This window comes from Argentina silus (assembly GCF_951799395.1).
Source record: "Argentina silus genome assembly, chromosome: 9".
NCBI classification, from domain to species: Eukaryota; Metazoa; Chordata; class Actinopteri; order Argentiniformes; family Argentinidae; genus Argentina; species Argentina silus.
The window spans coordinates 9,589,803-9,606,691 of NC_139663.1; the positions used below are offsets into that span (position 1 = coordinate 9,589,803).

At 46.4% G+C, this 16,889-nt stretch overlaps 3 protein-coding genes across 4 annotated transcripts in view; 2 read left to right on the top strand and 1 right to left on the bottom strand.

Moving 5' to 3' along the window:
• Positions 1-685, top strand: part of vat1 (vesicle amine transport 1) — a 21,570-nt gene extending 20,885 nt beyond the window's left edge. The window contains exon 6 of the mRNA XM_083676669.1: positions 322-685. Coding sequence (XP_083532795.1) covers positions 322-597 — 276 coding nt within the window. The 3' untranslated portion in view covers positions 598-685. The remainder of the gene's footprint in view (positions 1-321) is intronic.
• A 5,797-nt stretch (positions 686-6,482) lies between these two features.
• Positions 6,483-12,045, bottom strand: LOC310809779 (uncharacterized protein). Its single transcript, XM_083677237.1, has 6 exons — positions 11,983-12,045; positions 11,096-11,292; positions 10,575-10,678; positions 7,580-10,420; positions 7,119-7,327; positions 6,483-7,033 (listed from the first exon to the last, which is right to left on the bottom strand). Exons 2-6 carry the CDS (start codon positions 11,277-11,279, stop codon positions 6,928-6,930), a joined length of 3,444 nt encoding a protein of 1,147 aa, XP_083533363.1. The 5' UTR covers positions 11,280-11,292; positions 11,983-12,045; the 3' UTR covers positions 6,483-6,927.
• Positions 12,046-12,707: 662 nt separating this feature from the next.
• On the top strand, positions 12,708-16,118 carry phb (prohibitin). 2 transcript variants are annotated; one of them, XM_083677238.1, is made up of 7 exons: positions 12,708-12,770; positions 13,397-13,502; positions 13,692-13,853; positions 14,238-14,380; positions 14,461-14,577; positions 14,676-14,771; positions 14,870-16,118. In XM_083677238.1, exons 2-7 carry the CDS (start codon positions 13,418-13,420, stop codon positions 15,080-15,082), a joined length of 816 nt encoding a protein of 271 aa, XP_083533364.1. In that variant the 5' UTR covers positions 12,708-12,770; positions 13,397-13,417; the 3' UTR covers positions 15,083-16,118. The 2 variants fall into 2 exon arrangements, with proteins under 2 accessions (XP_083533364.1, XP_083533365.1); XM_083677239.1 differs by having other exon boundaries at positions 12,715-12,766.
• The last annotated feature ends 771 nt before the right edge of the window (positions 16,119-16,889 follow it).

Here is a 16,889-nt window from a genome sequence, read left to right on the forward strand (position 1 = left end):
TCCCCATTGAAATACATATCAACTTGGCTCCCTTCTTCCTGTCCCGCTGATGCATGCCTTTCTATAGCTTATATTATATTCAAAGAGAGAAAGGCTGGACAATTTATGTTTGTGGTGCCTGGCATTGTTTTCTTAAAATGGACGCAGGAGAGTTATAGTGTGTATTGTGAGAGAGACAAATCAACTGCCCTGGATACATTTTTGTCCTGGCAGATGGATTCAGTCTCTCCTCCTCCCCCTCTTTCTATCCACCTTCCATTCTCTCATGTCTCTCTCTCTTTCTCTCTCTGACAATGTTTCCCTCGTTCTCCCTCTCTCCAGGTGGGCGATGCCATGCGGAGGATGCAGGAGAGAAACAACATTGGCAAAGTGATCCTCATCACAGAGCCCATGAAGGAGGAGGAGAAGAAGGAGGAGCCCAAGAAAGAGGAGAAGAAGGAGGAGAAGAAGAAGGAGGACAAGAAGAAGGATGACAAGAAGAAAGAGGACGCCAAGAAGGAGGAGAAGAAAGAGGAGAAGAAAAAAGAGGAGCCCAAGAAGGAGGAGCCCAAGAAAGAGGAGGAGAAGAAGGAGGAGCCCAAGAAAGAGGAGAAGTGAGAGTGAGGGATGGATGGATAGTCAGGCAGACCATCAAGGTGCTCATGTCCTGGGAGCAGGGGTGTGGTTTGAGAGTTTGGGGGGTTGGGAGGGGAGGGTGGGTGGGTGGGGGAGGGGGGGTCGGGTGGGGGTGGGGTGGGTTGGAGTTGTTGGGAAGGGGGTGGTAGAGGTGGTGTGGTAGGGATGGTGGGGGTGTCAGGGGAGCCGCTGGTGAATTAAGGGGAGGGGGTTTGGTTTTACAGTCTCATTTCACAGCAGTCAATATGTCATCTCTACCACCTCTCAACCCCTTCTCCAGCCCACTCTGGCAGCGATTACTCAGGCCTGGCCCCATCCCCTCCCCTCCCCTCCTCCCCTCCCCCTCTCATCCCTCACTCAGGCATGGGTCACTTTATTTCAATCACTCACACCCCCTCATCCCTAGTGCACCTTAACCATGGCTGTGCTTTTAAAACAGCTCCCTGCCTCACAAGAATGGGAAAATAACCACTACGCCCGCCTTTGACTCATAGCAAATAGTCCAAAGGTGTGCTTATTGAGATCCCAGAGACAGAGAGCCACAGAGGACTGTGGGTAATGTTCAGGCCTGGGGTGGATTGCTGTTGCCGTGACAACGATAATCCCACTCCCACTCTAACTAGTACAGTACCCCTATGCCCCTCTCCATCTCCACTCCCACTGTGCTTGATTGCTCTGCGCTGACTTCCACCTCCCCTTCCCCTCTTGCTCTACTGAGCCCCCCCCCACCCCCCACCCCCCTCCCCCCTCCCCTCTCCTCACCCCAAAGGTCCAGGCCCACAGACAGACAGACGGACAGACAGACGGACGGACGGACGGACAGACGGACGCACGGACGGACGGACGGACGGACGGACAGACAGACAGACAGACACACAGACAGACAGACAGACAGACAGACAGACAGAACCACACCCGCCCACAAGCCCATGAGGTCCAGTGCTTTGTTATGTCACTGTGGATGAGTCAGCGTTGTCCCTGATTGGTTGTCAGCTCCATGGTCATGTTTGCATGGTTGTGTGATGCGTGACTTGCTCGGCCAGTGGAGTCGCATGCAGGTAACTGCATTCCCCGCTAATGACTACGGCCTCCTGTACTCTGTCTTGATTTAAGTATTCGTATTGAGCGCATCACCTTAAAGCTGAGACCACACTACATTTCCCATAATCAATTAGAGGCGATGCACTAGAGACGGGCCAATAGTGTGGCAGTTTTCCTCTGAGGATGGAACTACCAGCGTTGTGGCGAATTAATGAGCCAGTTTGTCCAGTATTGAATGAGGAGGGTGAATCATTGCTTAGCTTGATGCTATAGTTACAGATTTTCCTAACGAAGCAACTGTTGGCAAGCAGTGCACTGTGCCAATTAGGAGAGAATTAGTTTTTGTTCAAACAAGGCACACATAGACACATACACACAGATCCACACAGAGAATGTGGAGGCCTTTCCTCCTGTTCCTCAGGATCAGGCACTACTCCTCCCTGATCCTCCTCTGGCATTCCATGGCATTCCACTCCTTTCATAGTGACCGGTCGCCTGTCGTTCGCCGTGACCTGGAAGAGGGGAATAAAATAAAAAAATAAAACATTCCTGCTGGCGTACATACCCAGCCTCCCCTTCCTCTCTCCATCTCGCTCTGCTCTACCCACTCTGCCGTCTCTCTCTCTCTCCCTCCCTCCCTCCCTCCTCTCTCCATTTCCCTCTCTCTTTTCCTCTCTTTCTCTGTCTCTGTGGTCGGCATAGCAACAGGCGTCAGGCTAGTCAGAGATGGCACTGTGGTCTGTCTCTCTCTCTCTCTCTCTGTCTCTCTCTCTCTCTCTCTCTCTCTCTTTCTGTCCCTCCCAGCCTCTGTCTCTCTCTGACCAGTATTATAGAGCTGTAAAGTGTCTCATGAAATCCAGGCTTCAGCTTTTAAAGCTGTACAATACCAAGCAGTTAAATGGTGGTAACATTCTAGTATTGAACTCCAGAATCAATGTAATATCTGGACATTTAAATCCCATCTTGACCATGTGTCCTCTTGGGGACATTTGTCTGTTTTTTCCTTGGAGTAGCAAGGCCCCTATCAATAGTTGGCCTCTCCCTAAATGGGTGCACTGATGCCCCTAGTGGCCATAATGTGTTACAACAACGCTGGTTTTCAAATTAGTGGGGACCTCTGTGTATGGATGCAGGGGTCTGTTTTCAACATCTTCTAAATTATATTGAATGACTCTAACATCTCTTCTCAAGTCAGAGATCAATACTAAAATAGGGGCTAGGACGAAAATGCTTTAGACATAGACATTATCTAGGGCTGACTTGAACAACCACTGCTCATAGTCCCCTTTAGGTTTAGATTTAGATTTGAGAATTCAAGCACTTCACACACTTGTTCATGGTAGGGCTAATCTATCTGTCTGTCTGTCTGTGGGTTGGACCTTTGTGTGGAGACTCAGATGGTGACTAGTGACTTTGTTAAGAAGTTGTTGTGTTAGCATGAGTGGACTCCCCCGTGTGTTGTGTGGTGTGTCATTGTGTGTGAAGATGTGTATGTGTCCTCAGGTCGTTTGTCAGGTTAAAAAAAAGCAACCTTCCACTCTCTCCCGCTCCCCATTAAAACCTCCCTCACACTCCTATTCTGTTCACTCTCTTTTTCTCTCTCTCCCCCTCTCTGATAAGAGGCCTATGTCACGAGGACAGTTGGTATTGGTATTTTGCACTCTGATCTTAATGCACTTACAAGCATGGCAGTCCCACTCCGGTCCTACAAGCTTAGAATCCGCTCCGGGTATTCTCATTGTTGCCACTCAAGAGACCACACTGTATCTGCTCAAACTCACTAGAGGTACAGGTGGCACACACAGAAACACAGATCCCCTCCTGTATCCTCTGCCAGCCTCTGCCAAGGCCAACTCCTTCTGGGTAGCAGCTAAAGTCAAACCATTCATCCACCCACTGCTGTGAAAATGAAAGCCCGGGCGGCCCAGAGCGAGCTGGGCAGGAGTGTCGCTGCCATGCTGGTGTGGGGAGTGACTGTGACATGTCAGGCTCTGGCTAGTGTTCTGTTCTGATCTGCTGGGCTCCCTTTGTGAACCTGTGGATTCTGTTCCGAGTGCCATGTGAGAAACAAATGCTTCAGTAAAGGATGTTTTACTTAATATGTTATCTTATTTTTTATTTTACCCTTGTTTTTTGTTTTTGTTTTCCAAGGGTTTAAAGTTCAAAGTTCATACTCTTAGGTGGGGACCTGCTTAACTACATTCCTTTTAAATGTGACAAGCCTTTCTGTTGGTCCTGACCATTTGTGCCAAACTGTATGTATTCCTCTGTCAATGCCTTGACGACAACAGTGCATTCAATGAAAAGAGAAAAAAAACGAAAGAAAAATCTGTTTCTGGATACTTTTCCTATGACCTTGTAGAAAAACAAAAACACAAAAAAGTTGTTACTGTGTGTATTATTTCCATCCAAAATGCTTACTGGTGCTGATAGAATTTTGCTACAATTTATGAAAGGCTATAGTCATTCCTGATTGGTTGGGGTCTTGCTATCCAGTGCTCACTGTGCCTAGATCTTAGTACACACCAGATTACCTCGTCAAGAGGCACCTCCCTCCATATCCAAACTTCTCACTGTGCTGATTGCGGGTCAGTGAAATGTGTTTACAGGCCTCAGGCGTATGTTTACAACTATATTGTCACTATATACTCTATTGCAGTGACAAGTGCATCAAAGGTTTGGCACACACAAAAAAGCCCAAATATAAAGGCACATAGATCAATCAAATTATATATGACCTCCATGGTTCTCCACAGTCTTTCTTTGTGAGGACTGCTCAAAAATTCCTGCTGCTTTAAACTAGATTTCAAATGATTTGTGTGAGTGAGTGTGGGAGCAGATGTTTTCACACAGCTGTGTAGGGATGTCATTGCCATGGCACAGCTGCACAGAAACCCAGCTTCATGGCTGATCTCAGCTCAGGCCTGGCGTGTCCCAGATGCAACATTTCCCCTCTAAAGCTGATCTCAGTTCCTTTGAGACATTCCACTTTTCCTACGTTGCACCTCAAGAGCTTCTTGGCTGCCGCAGTGGTTGTAGTCAATTATCAGTTTTCCAAAATCCCCACCCTCCCCCATTGCCATACACACTCTAATAGAGCACAAACATTACTTTGACATCTGGAATGAAATTGCATGCATTCAATGGCATGTGGTTAATAGATTATATGTCATTTGATTTCATGTTTTTCTCGCTCATTTTATTGAACCAAAACGTCTTCTAGATGAACTCACAGGGTCACAGGGGTGGGTGTAACACATGGCCAGCGCTGGTGTGTAACTGTGTGTAGGAGAGGTTAGTAGTATGAATCTGTTGGCTGAGCCAAACCCCACCCCTGCTGCCTGATTACTTTTCCAGCTTGGTGAATCTACATTGTACTGTATGTCAGCTTGAAATGCTATTCCAGCCAGACAGATATTCTTATGCAAGAAAAACCAGAGATGTTCCTTTAAGGAAACCAAGTAATTTTATGCATTGGAAAACATCCCAGCTGCCATCCGTATAGAGCTAAATTAAGTGCTGTGTTAAAAACCTAACAAATGCCAGGTGATTGACATTCTTTGCATTCTTTACTGTTAAGGTTTTCAGTCAAGGATTTGAAACTGATTCAGTCAACAGCTTGCACCCCAGGGCTGCATCAGTGTTCTATTGTAATGTGCACAGTATTCTAATAGCTGAAAAGCCCTGCAGGCGACCACCATTCAGTTTGAACTGTTATGTTAGATGGTTTCCCACAGGTCAGTCCAAACAGCAGTTTTCCATTGATCAGAAATGACTAACTTTGCATTCATCCATGTATCAATTAATTCAATTTTGATTTGCTGCACTCGCTCTCTATCCTTTCCACCCTCATATTAATATCAGTGTTTGATGTATGTTATTACTATTTTAACAGAGGCATCCGAAGACTGTCTGAGGATCATTGCCACATCCAGAGCCACTCATCCACTCTAAAACACACACACACACACACACACACACACACACACACAAACACACACACACACTCCCCCCACCACTCCCCCACACCCCCCCCCCCCCCTCACACACACATACACACACACACTTCCCTAAAAGAAAACAACCACTTCTGGCTGCGACTGGCTCTTTCTCAGCAATCACTTTAAGCTGTTGCAATGCGGCAGCAGAAATGCTGAGATAGTGCTTGGTGCATTTGGCTGGGCTTGTTATGTACAGTACACTAGGATCCATGTGTAGGTGACCAGGAAAGAGGCATGTGTGTACACTGTAGTTAACTATTTCTTCCACAGTAGAGTTCAGTAGTCACGCACTGGATTAGTGCAGGGGGGTGTGTGGGGGGGGTCCCCTTCTGCTCTTATCAAGGTGCCAACAGCAGCCAAATCACTGCCCCTGTGCCAACCGTCCCCCGTCCTCTCCAATTGCCACTGTCGGGTCAGTCTCACAAGACCAGTAACCATTAACCAATATCTGGGAACGCCTCAGAAAAAAACAGGTTCACTCTCATTACCCGTCCAGGTTGTCACCTGCTAGTGACAGTTCAGTCTCCAACAGGTGATTTTCTGCGAGGCATCCTACAGGTTGATTTGAATGCTAGTTTCTCCTTCTGTTCTCTACTCTCTCTTAGTGTTGTTTTCCAATTGCAAACACTCTTATTGTCTCCACTTTGTTTTTTAAACCCTTTGAATTGATGCTGCTTCTGTGCTTGACTCTGGGTTTACTGCGTGGTGCCATGTTGTCCACATGGGCCCTAGAGCTTGTAACGCTTCAGTGTGTAATGTTACCATATGCCTTACATGTTTTCCAGGACTAATAAAAAAGCATAACAAAAAAACGTCAGACCTGGAGCGGTGTCTTTATTTCAATATCGTTTGGATGTTTCCATGAGTTGATTTGGACAACAAAATGCCAAACTGTAATGTTTTTATTAACTGTATATAATGTATATAATGAATGTTAGGGAAAACCACACGCTTCTAAAAGGAATTTGAGCTTACAGCTGAAGGAGAAACGGTTTGTAGCATGATTACATTCAGCAAGATAAGGATAAAAGACAAGACATAAAAATCAACAATAGCTGCCAGGACAAATAATGGACCATGGTATGCAAATGTGTATGAGTCATAAACCACAATTAAACTAACAACAATAAAAACCTCTCTCATTGGCTTATGTAGAGATACACAAAGTCTGCAAAATGTGTGCAAAAAACATTGCAATATATACAGATTCAATTGTTTTAAAACCGGATTGATATATACACCCTTAAAAAGAAAGATAAAACGATCCTGGTCAGGTCTTGTTTGTGTCTTGGGATTTGTCTGGTGCCTCCTCAATCCCATGGGCCGTCAGTGCTTCAGACAGTCGACTCAGATAGGAGGAGTCTGGGTAACCATTCCTGGATAGACCAAAAAGAACACTGGTAAAGTACATAAAAGGGCCAATAGAGGCATAGAACTCTGACTCATCGTGACTCTACTCACCCAGACTTGCCCCCCTGAAGGCTTGTCTTGTGGGGGATGCAGTCCCAGATGACTCTGGCCTCATCCTCTTTGCCTATCACAGTGAAGGTGAGCCCCAGTCTGAAGGCCTTCTCCAGCCTCAACAGCAGCCTCTTGGTCCGCTCACAGTGGGGCAGGTAGGCCTCAAACAATCCCCCCTGAAAGGTGGCCCCAGGGGAGGGGTGGTTAGCCTATCACAGCAGGGAGCAAAGATAACAGATCATTTGTGGCACATTTGAATTGCAGTTTCCAACATGCAGTGAGAAGTGAACAATTATAAAAACAGATACACACTGTTACGCAATTAATTGATTTGTTTAATATTTTTAAGGAGATCTACTAGGATGTCAATTGACAGTTAAACAGATGATACATTCTGGGGACAATGACTTGCAGGATGTCAATATCCCAACAGAGAACCAGTAAAGATGCTATGGCCTTACCCCCTGAATGCCATCAGGAATGCAGTAGGTGATCTTCACAGTGGAGTCCCTGCCGTGGCCTTGCAGGGTGAAGGCCATCTCTGAGTAGGTCATGTTTCCATGGATGCCCTGTGGCACTGCCTCAGCTTTGGGGCAAACCCTGCAGTGGACGTGGACTTTGAGCAGGCACTGTGGGCACAGACTCACCCCACACCCTGTCCTCTTCACTGAAGCTCGACTCTCTCCACACACACAGATCGTCCCCTGTGCCCTGGACAGACTGGACATCCCTGGGCCGTGGCGTGTTAGAGCTCCCCCTGACTCCTCCTGCCTCTCTGGTCCAGTGGACTGTCTGTTGTCCCTCTGGGTAACTTTGGATTTGAGGTTGCTATCTTTTGGGGTCGTGACCATGTCTTGACTGGCATATGCTGATGTTGATAGAGACATTAACCCAGTATCATTCACTGGTCCTGTCCCCCCTCTATTCCCTTTTGCTGAATGGTTGAGGAATTTGTCAGTCTTGCTGCCATCTATCTCCATGGTCCCTCCCCTCTCCACCTTCTCATTGATGACAGGCTCTTTCCTGGCTGATGATTGGCTGCCCACTCCAGTTTTGCCTTCTGACTCCCTGTTCCTCTGCGTCTTAGTGGAGTCACTCCTTTGGACGTTTTTCTCCTCCCTGCTCTGACCAGTCCCCTCCTCTTCCCCTCTCTGGGTCTCAGGCCTATGCTGAGGACTATTATTCTGAAACAGTGTGGGGTTTTGAATCCCATTAACCTGGGGAGGGATGGACTGATTCAAAGTGGAGGTAGAGGGGACAGAGAAATCCTCCTGTCCCTCCCTCTGCCCTGCCTCTCCAGAGAACACCTCCCTCAGTGCTGCACCCACTTGGATGCACAACTGCTTGGGGCCAATAAGAAAGACGCTCTCTCTCAATGTTTGTATGGAAACTTTTTTAAAGCGGCATCGCACCTCTGCACAGCACACCACTAATGTTTCATCTGTTGAGTCGGCCACGCCCAACTCAGCCAAGCGCAACTCCTGCACGCAAAAGTCTGTGGCAACCATGGTAACCAGCTTCTGTAGCTCCAGCTGACAGGCCCTCACCCCGGATGACTCTGCCCCTCTCAAGGTAACAGTACATTCTCGGCTCCCTTCTGATTGGCTATCCTTCATCTGCAGGTCAGAAGTCATGTCCTGGAGACGGGTGGCATAGGCTTCCTTCATGTAGTTCCACATCACCGTGGGAACCGCCACCTCTGCACTAAAGATGTCCTGTCTGTCCTTCCCTGTTCGGTTACTAAAGCTACTGGACCTGGCCCTGACTCTGGTGGTGGCCTTCCCTGTCTCTTCTCCAGCCTCACTCTGCCCTGTATCCTGGGTCTTGGGTCTGGCCCGTCCTGAGAAACTACTGGCCCGCTTTAGGGTGGTCCCAGACCCAGAGGGTGGGATTTTGGTGCCCCCTGACAAGGGGTTCTGAGTTGTAGTGAAGGAGCATGTCTCATCCCGTTGCCCACTACTCATTGGTATTGAGCTCAGGGAGGGTCTATTCTCCAAAGTAGTGGCAGAGACCAGTGGGTCTCCTCTCTTGAACAGGATGTCCTCCCCAGTGTTTTGGGTTTTGACTCCTCCAATACCTAACCCTACTCTCTCTGAGCCAAACAGAGGCTCATGGCCCAACATGGGTCCAAGGCCTGATCGAATACTTGGAGATGGGACCCCTGCTGTCACTGTGTCCCCAGGCCTGGTAGCTAGCCCACCCACCCCAGTGTCCTTAAACCTGGCTGCTAGTTTATACCCTCTGGCCCTCTCTGCCTTCCTCTCAGCCTCATATGTCTTCAGCATCTTATCTATCCTGGGGTCCAGTGCTCCTGCTGTGGAGGATAGAGTTGGCGTAAGCCTCTCCTCCTGCGTTGGCCTTGAAAAATTAGACGGGTATGAAGGAAATCTCAACAAGCTGGCAACATCGTCACCCCCCTCCTCTCGCTCACCCTGGTCCAGAAGGAGAAACTGCTTGGCATCCGACACGTCACTGCTGCTGCCTACTATGTAGACATTTCTGTCATCCTCACTGAGTAGCAGCTTGGGCAGCCTGACCTGCAGGTTCTCCATGGCCCTCTGTAGTCCCCCCCTGGGGCAGAGAAGACTCTTGGGCAGCTGAGCTCGGCGAAGCCTGGTCTCGTTCTCCTGGTAGAGCCGGCTCAGGTCCCCACGGGCCCCCCTTAGACGCTCCAGCTTCCGCCCCATCTCCCCCATTGCAGCCCCACTCTGCAGGAACAGGGTGGTCACCCCCTGGGACGTCACATCCACCACCTCCACTCCATGCTGTCTAAGGATGTGCTGATACTCCTCTCCACAATGCCTCTGCAGGTAGAGGAACATGTCAGCATCCATTATCAGGGACAAGTCCTCCTCCACCATGGTGGGGTCCTCAGGGAGCCGCAGACCCACAGCGCCACCCTCTTCCTCCCCTGAGACCTCCCAACTGTGACCTCTGGATGCTAAGTCTGTGTATGGGCCAAAGCCCAGATCCCCTGAGATGAGTCCAAATGCCTGCTCTGTACGCTCTCTCTGTTCAACATCTCTCCTGCGATGGACTGTTGACCCCCTGCATGTAGAGACTCTCTCTGCACCATTTGAGCCAGCGGAGGGTGTGTCTGGGGAGCCTGAAGACCTCGGGAGCCCAAGTAGCTGGGCCACTGCAGCCTGGACCTCGGAGTAAAGGCCCCTCAGGGTGCAGAGCTCCTCTGGTGGGTTATAGTTGATCTGGACATCAGGGTGGCTCCTGTGCAGGCTTGTCACTGCAATCTTACCTTGAGGTAGCTGGCTGTAGTCTACAGTAACAGACATGCTCAAGATGACCTACAGATGAGAGAAAGGGGGGAGGGGGGGACAGACAGACAGACAGACAGACAGACAGAGAGTGAGACAGAGAGAGTATATTTGTCAGGTATTAAATGAAGTAAACATATATTTTTTTATCTGTAGAATTGTTCTCAATGTTGGGTCAGTATACCTTATTTGGGTCCAGATCTTTGTGGTGCTCACTTAGGGTTAGTTCATACTTCTTCCTGTTCACTTCCAAAATGTGTCGTCCATTTTGAAGCACACTCTGGGCCACTGTGTGAGGTCACCAGAATAAAATCAATCTCAGTCTGTGAAACCTCCTGACTAAGCGCTCCTACCCCCTGGCCTCTCCATTGAAATGTATGCCAACACTCCAGCTCAGGGTAAATCAATGTTGACAGGCGATAAAGCATAATACCTTACATTTCATACTCTGCAAACGCATGCAAAATAAAGTCCAGGGTTGGCTGTGGTCAAACAGCCAGGCAATCTAGTGAATGCCCTTTCGTTAAAGTAAAATAGTCTATTCATCACCATCACCAAGTGTCTTGATCTCTTCTCTAATCTACATACCTCTTGGATCAATACATCATTCTCATCCATCCCGCCCCTGCATGGTACACCAACTATCCCTACCCCCATACACACTTTTCATGCACAGACACACACACACATCCGACCCCTGCTGACCATTGCTGTCCTCAAAGGTGATGAGGGCAGAGCCGGGCGTTGCCTTGACGATGGTGACAGATGCTATTTCCCCTCCCCCATTCTTGGTCCTCAGGAAGTGGATGAAAAGTTTGTCTGTCAGTCGGTCATCCTCAATATCTGTAGGCAGCCCACTCACCCTCACCGTCTGGCCTTGTTCCGCCATCTGGTGGGCACAACTGGAGTACAGAAGAAATTCAAAATACATATTTGTTTGATATTTGTTGTTTAAAGACAATAACATGCATTTGTTCTGCAATAACGGAAGGTCGCCAAGCCTCTGCTCTTTTCAATTATATCTGATCATAAATTCTAATGCCATGTCTTGATAATAGGTCTAGAGAACCAATACATTTTCAGGAAGGGTTGATCATATTTGATACACCCTCTGCTGGACGTTGCCAGGACACCTCATACACAAACGTCAACTGCCGAGGTCTATCGTTTAATGGAAGTGTATGTTGATGCCCTGTTCTCGTGACAAAATCTTAATAATAAACACGATCGTCTGGAAAATTGCACACGTATGGCTCATGCAGCCAACTGTTTGTGGGGTCCATGTCCACAATAAAATAATGTCAATCAGTGTGCTTTGACTTTCAATTGTAATAAATAAGAATTCTGAAATATATTGGAGCACTGCACACAGATCTTTCCCTGCAATATTAGAAACAGATTATGTTATGTGATAAAAATAAATAATTGGACTGACTGCGTATAGAGAGAGAATGAAACTTCAAGGAAGTGCGAAATCCAGTAGATCAAATCTGTTTCTAAAATCTGTGTATCTATGAATCTAAGGCACGAGCTTCTTACGTCGATATCGATATGCATCTTATTAGCGCCTTATGAGAAAGTTTTGGCATTACCTTAGAGGCCTCTCATATCGCTCGTCTCGCACCAAAGACGTGGACGTACTTGCAAGATCTTGAAAACATGGATGAAAAGTGAAACTAATGGGTTGACTTCAGTGTAATCCTTGATTTCAAACGCCAGATGGCGAACTAAATTCGCACTAACTACGAGCATACTGCGTGATACATTTTAGTTCAGTTTATAATGTCATATGTACTACAATGAAATTCTTATTCGCAGGCTCTCCTCTTCGAAAACACAGTAGGACACACTAGCACAGGTGTGTGTGTGTGTGTGTGTGTGTGTGTGTGTGTGTGTGTGTGTGTGTGTGTGTGTGTGTGTGTGTGTGTGTGTGTGTGTGTGTGTGTGTGTGTGTGTGTGTGTGTGTGTGCGCGCGCGCGCGTATGAGTGCTTTGAGTGATTTGCACTTAAATTGGCAATGTACCATTCTACAGTGTCCCCTTAATGAAAGAGAAAATAATGTGAAATATATAATTTATTCTAATCAATTTCTATCATAATAGAGGTTGAACGAACTAACTCTCAATGGTGCCAACCGCAGATGATGATTAGAGCACCTATTTTATATTAAATCGAACTGTTGATGAACTTCAGCAACCAAAATGCTCAGCGATAGTTACACTAACCAATGAATCACAGCAGTATACAGCACCAAAAGCATTATCTAGCCAATCAGGGGGATGGTTGTTAGAAATTGCGCGCATGCGCTGTACAAAGACAAATTCATGTGTTTCTACGTCGTCTCCGGTGGAGGTCACAGACAGATTTGACAAAACCGTAGGTGAGTGGAATTATTACTTGTTCTAACCATATATATTTCCAGTATAGCGTATTCATAAGCTTTGCTAAGAGCTAACATTGAGGTTGAAATATTGAGTGACTAGCTATGTGTGAATCAGTAAAACGAGATGGTTCGAAAGCGTTGAGTAGCATGGGCACAAGCGACCAATTTAGCAAGTTCATCTAGCTGCGTTGAACCAGAACAGATTGTCATGATAGCGTTACACATGTGTATACAAAAATTGTTTTTTTTCTCTTGGCGTGACAAGCTGGTGGGATGATGAGTTTTCTACGTTTGATTTCAGATAGATGTTAGTGCATCGTGTTGGATAAAATATAACATGCTTGCTTGAAGCTAGCTAGCTTGTTAGCTAATGTGCAGCCTTGACTTTCCATCATCGCTCTGCCAGACCAAGGCCAATGGCAATGCAGTCATGTCAGGAAGGGCAAAAACTAAATAGCTACCACACCACAAGCAGAAGATTTGTCTGCCATATTACATAATTCCTTTTAGCAATTACTGTGACATTCATGTTTTTTTTGGGCATGACATCATTGACAGATTTTGATGGCTGTATTAAGATAACTGTGGCTGTAAATTGTAAACTAACCTGTTATTGTATTCAGAGTTGCTGCATTATTGCTGTCATGGCCAAACTGTTTGAGTCCATCGGGAAGCTGGGGCTGGCCCTGGCCGTTGGTGGTGGCGTTGTGAACTCCGCCCTCTTCAACGGTGAGCGGCAGAATTAACCTCTAAGGTGTCATCTGATCATCAGTTGCTCACTATAAGGATATGTCCATAACTGTTTGTAGCAAAACACTCATTGGCAAAATCTTAGATATGATCCATTATATAGATTTCTATCAGGGAGTGATTTTGTACTGTGAGTCTGAATGGTGCTAACTATTCCGTTTGTCTCAGTTGACGCAGGACATCGGGCAGTGATATTCGACCGGTTCCGGGGGGTTCAAGACATAGTGGTAGGCGAGGGCACCCACTTCCTTATTCCCTGGGTGCAGAAGCCAATCATCTTTGATTGTCGTTCCCGTCCACGTAACGTGCCTGTCATCACAGGCAGCAAAGGTAAATGGGGAGCAGAAGCAGACATGACATACTGCCTCAGTACTCGAGCTAGCTGTGCTCTAAAGCCCATTGACTGTGTTTTGCATTGGCTAATGGAAGGAATCTGTTGAAAGGAGATGTGTGATTTTGGCATTGCCATGTCAAGTATCCATTAGATTCACAACTCTCCTTTCAACAGACTACTTTAGGACATGTAGAAGAACCCTCTTACATCTTTTGTGTCCATTTCTTGATTCTTGATTTTTTAGCTTTGTGTCTTTTAATTTCAAAGTCCATTCATGAATGTTGTCCTTTTTCCTGTTTCTTCCTGTGTAATGTCTTAATTATGTGTGTAATACTCATTCAATAATCCCTCTCTTTCCCCCTGAAACTCCTTCCCCACAGATCTGCAGAATGTAAACATCACACTGCGTATCCTTTTCCGGCCGGTGACTGACCAGCTCCCACGCATCTTCACCAGCATTGGGGAGGACTATGACGAGAGGGTGCTCCCATCCATTACCACAGAGGTCCTCAAGTCCGTGGTGGTAAGTATTAGTGTTCGGGGTTTGTGCTCTTATTTCTTTGTTATATATGTTAATGATGTGTGTGTTCTGTTCCTTCCCAGGCCCGTTTCGATGCTGGTGAGCTCATCACCCAGAGAGAGCTGGTGTCTCGGCAAGTCAGTGATGACCTGACAGAAAGGGCCAACACCTTCGGCCTCATCCTGGACGATGTCTCACTGGTATGTCCTTGCTGTTTACCCTACAGTGGTCTTGGTATGTTTGGTGTGTACTTGTCTTCTGTGTTTGTGACGGAAGACCACATCTTGTCCTCTCACAGACACACTTGACGTTCGGGAAGGAGTTCACAGAGGCTGTTGAGATGAAGCAGGTTGCCCAGCAGGAAGCAGAGAGGGCCAGGTTTGTCGTGGAGAAGGTACGAGTATTTGTTTATTTGTTTTGTGTGTGTCTTGCGTTGCACGTCTTAATAAAGAATGAATGGAAGTCAACAGGTATTCCCCCTCTCTTCCCCAGGCAGAGCAACAGAAGCAGGCAGCCATCATTTCAGCAGAGGGTGACTCCCAGGCCGCCTTGCTCATCGCTAACTCCCTACAAGAGGCTGGTGATGGTCTGGTAGAGCTGCGTAAGCTGGAGGCTGCTGAGGACATCGCCTTCCAGCTGTCTCGTTCTCGCAACATCACCTACCTGCCCTCAGGCCAGGGCACGCTACTTCAGCTGCCCCAGTGAAACCCACAGACACGCTAACCACCCTCTCCCTGTGACCAGCTACCACCTGGGCCTTGGACGGGGTGGGTAGAGGAGAAGGCAGCGGGGGAGGGGGGGGGGGGGCGCGCTCCACCTTCACACACTCTCTCCTCCCACTCCCCCCACTACTAACTATGGACTGGTCACAAGCGATGTTATGGCGGCTTGGGAGACTGAGTGAGGAGAGGTCTATGATGAGGGTCTGAAGTCTGGGGAGTGTGTGAAGAAGCAGAAGGAGTTGATTTATTGTAAACTATATCGTACTTTCTGTCAAATTTACCACATTTGAGATGCAGTCAATTTCTCCTTCGATTTGTTTTTGATATGTCTTGGCAAATTCAGAACAGTGCATGTGATTGTGAGGGGGTCTGTGATGTGGAGAGGAACATTTATAATGATGTTGAATTAGTGAATGGGAGTTTCCATCATGAAAAGCTGGGACATTTTATTACTAATGTAACCACACCAATCACAATAAAAGGGCAATTATTATTATTTGGTGACAAACTATTTAATCAACTGAATCTACATTAATTGAGCCAATTGATTAGCCAAGAAAAAACCTTTGCTTGAATACACCAGATATTGTGTCACACTGAAGTAGTTTGGGATTGACAACATCTTTGTATTTCTAACATTATTTCATATGTATACAAACTTGAAATGATCCGAGCTGCCTGTTTTTTGTGTAGCAGTAGCATTTGAAATATACTGGCCTAAGTAAAATCCTGCCAATTTGGTCATACCAGTGCTGTATTTCCTGTGCTAGGATTTGAGGGTTGGATCCTCTCCAAAATCACTTTTGCTTTTCTAGCAAGCCCAAATCCCTCCTCAGTGACATACCGTATGTCCCCCTTTCTGGTGGAATGAAACGTGCCTGTCAGAAATGGTAGAGGGTGGTAATCATACCTCATTCTTTAGAGATTGTGACTGTGTCTATGATGTTGTTGGGAGGATATGCAAGCCCCCCCCCCCCATTCCACCAAAATGTCTCAACAATAAAATTGTCTTATTTCTACAGCATCGTGATGACTTTTTTGTGTGTACTGTATCTTAAGCTCTGTGACCTATGAATGCTTTGATAAAGGTCACAGACCTCTTGCAGAGTATGTCGATCAGATCTGAATAGCTTTGTACATGCCTGTTTTTTCTTGTAAAGCCACAAGAGGGCCCTATGGTAGATTCATAAAGAAATTGAAAATTCATAAGAATTCATAGAAATTAGAAAAGAAGCTTCATACTTAAGAAAACACATCAGAGCAGATAGGTGATGTTTAGTCTGTATGTCATAGTATGTAATCTGTTGTTTTTTTGTCTTTCAAAAAACAGGTTGTAAATTAGGGTATGATTCACAACTGTCTCAGAGTAGGAGTGCTGACCTAGAATCAGGTACCACCTGTCCATATAATCTTATTCATTATGATCTCCAATGCTAAACTGATCCTAAAGCAGCACTCCTACTCTCACACACTTTGTGAATACCAGCCCAGAAGTTTTGGTAAAGTATAAATAGCCTCCTACTGTACATGATATGTAATATCACCTGTAATAACATGTTTTACTTGCATCATACTTGCACTTAAAAAATCTGAATGTAGTCATATTTAGCAATGATATTTGCAGAATTTAGCTTTATAAACAGTGCGCTATTTTCTGTATCGTATACAGGATGTAAGCCTCAGTTTCCTGTTTGTTTTACACACACTCACTCACACAAACAGTTGTGGGCACTACACTTTGAAAGAGAAATAAATGAACAAACTCATGATCCTGTTGCACTCATATAATA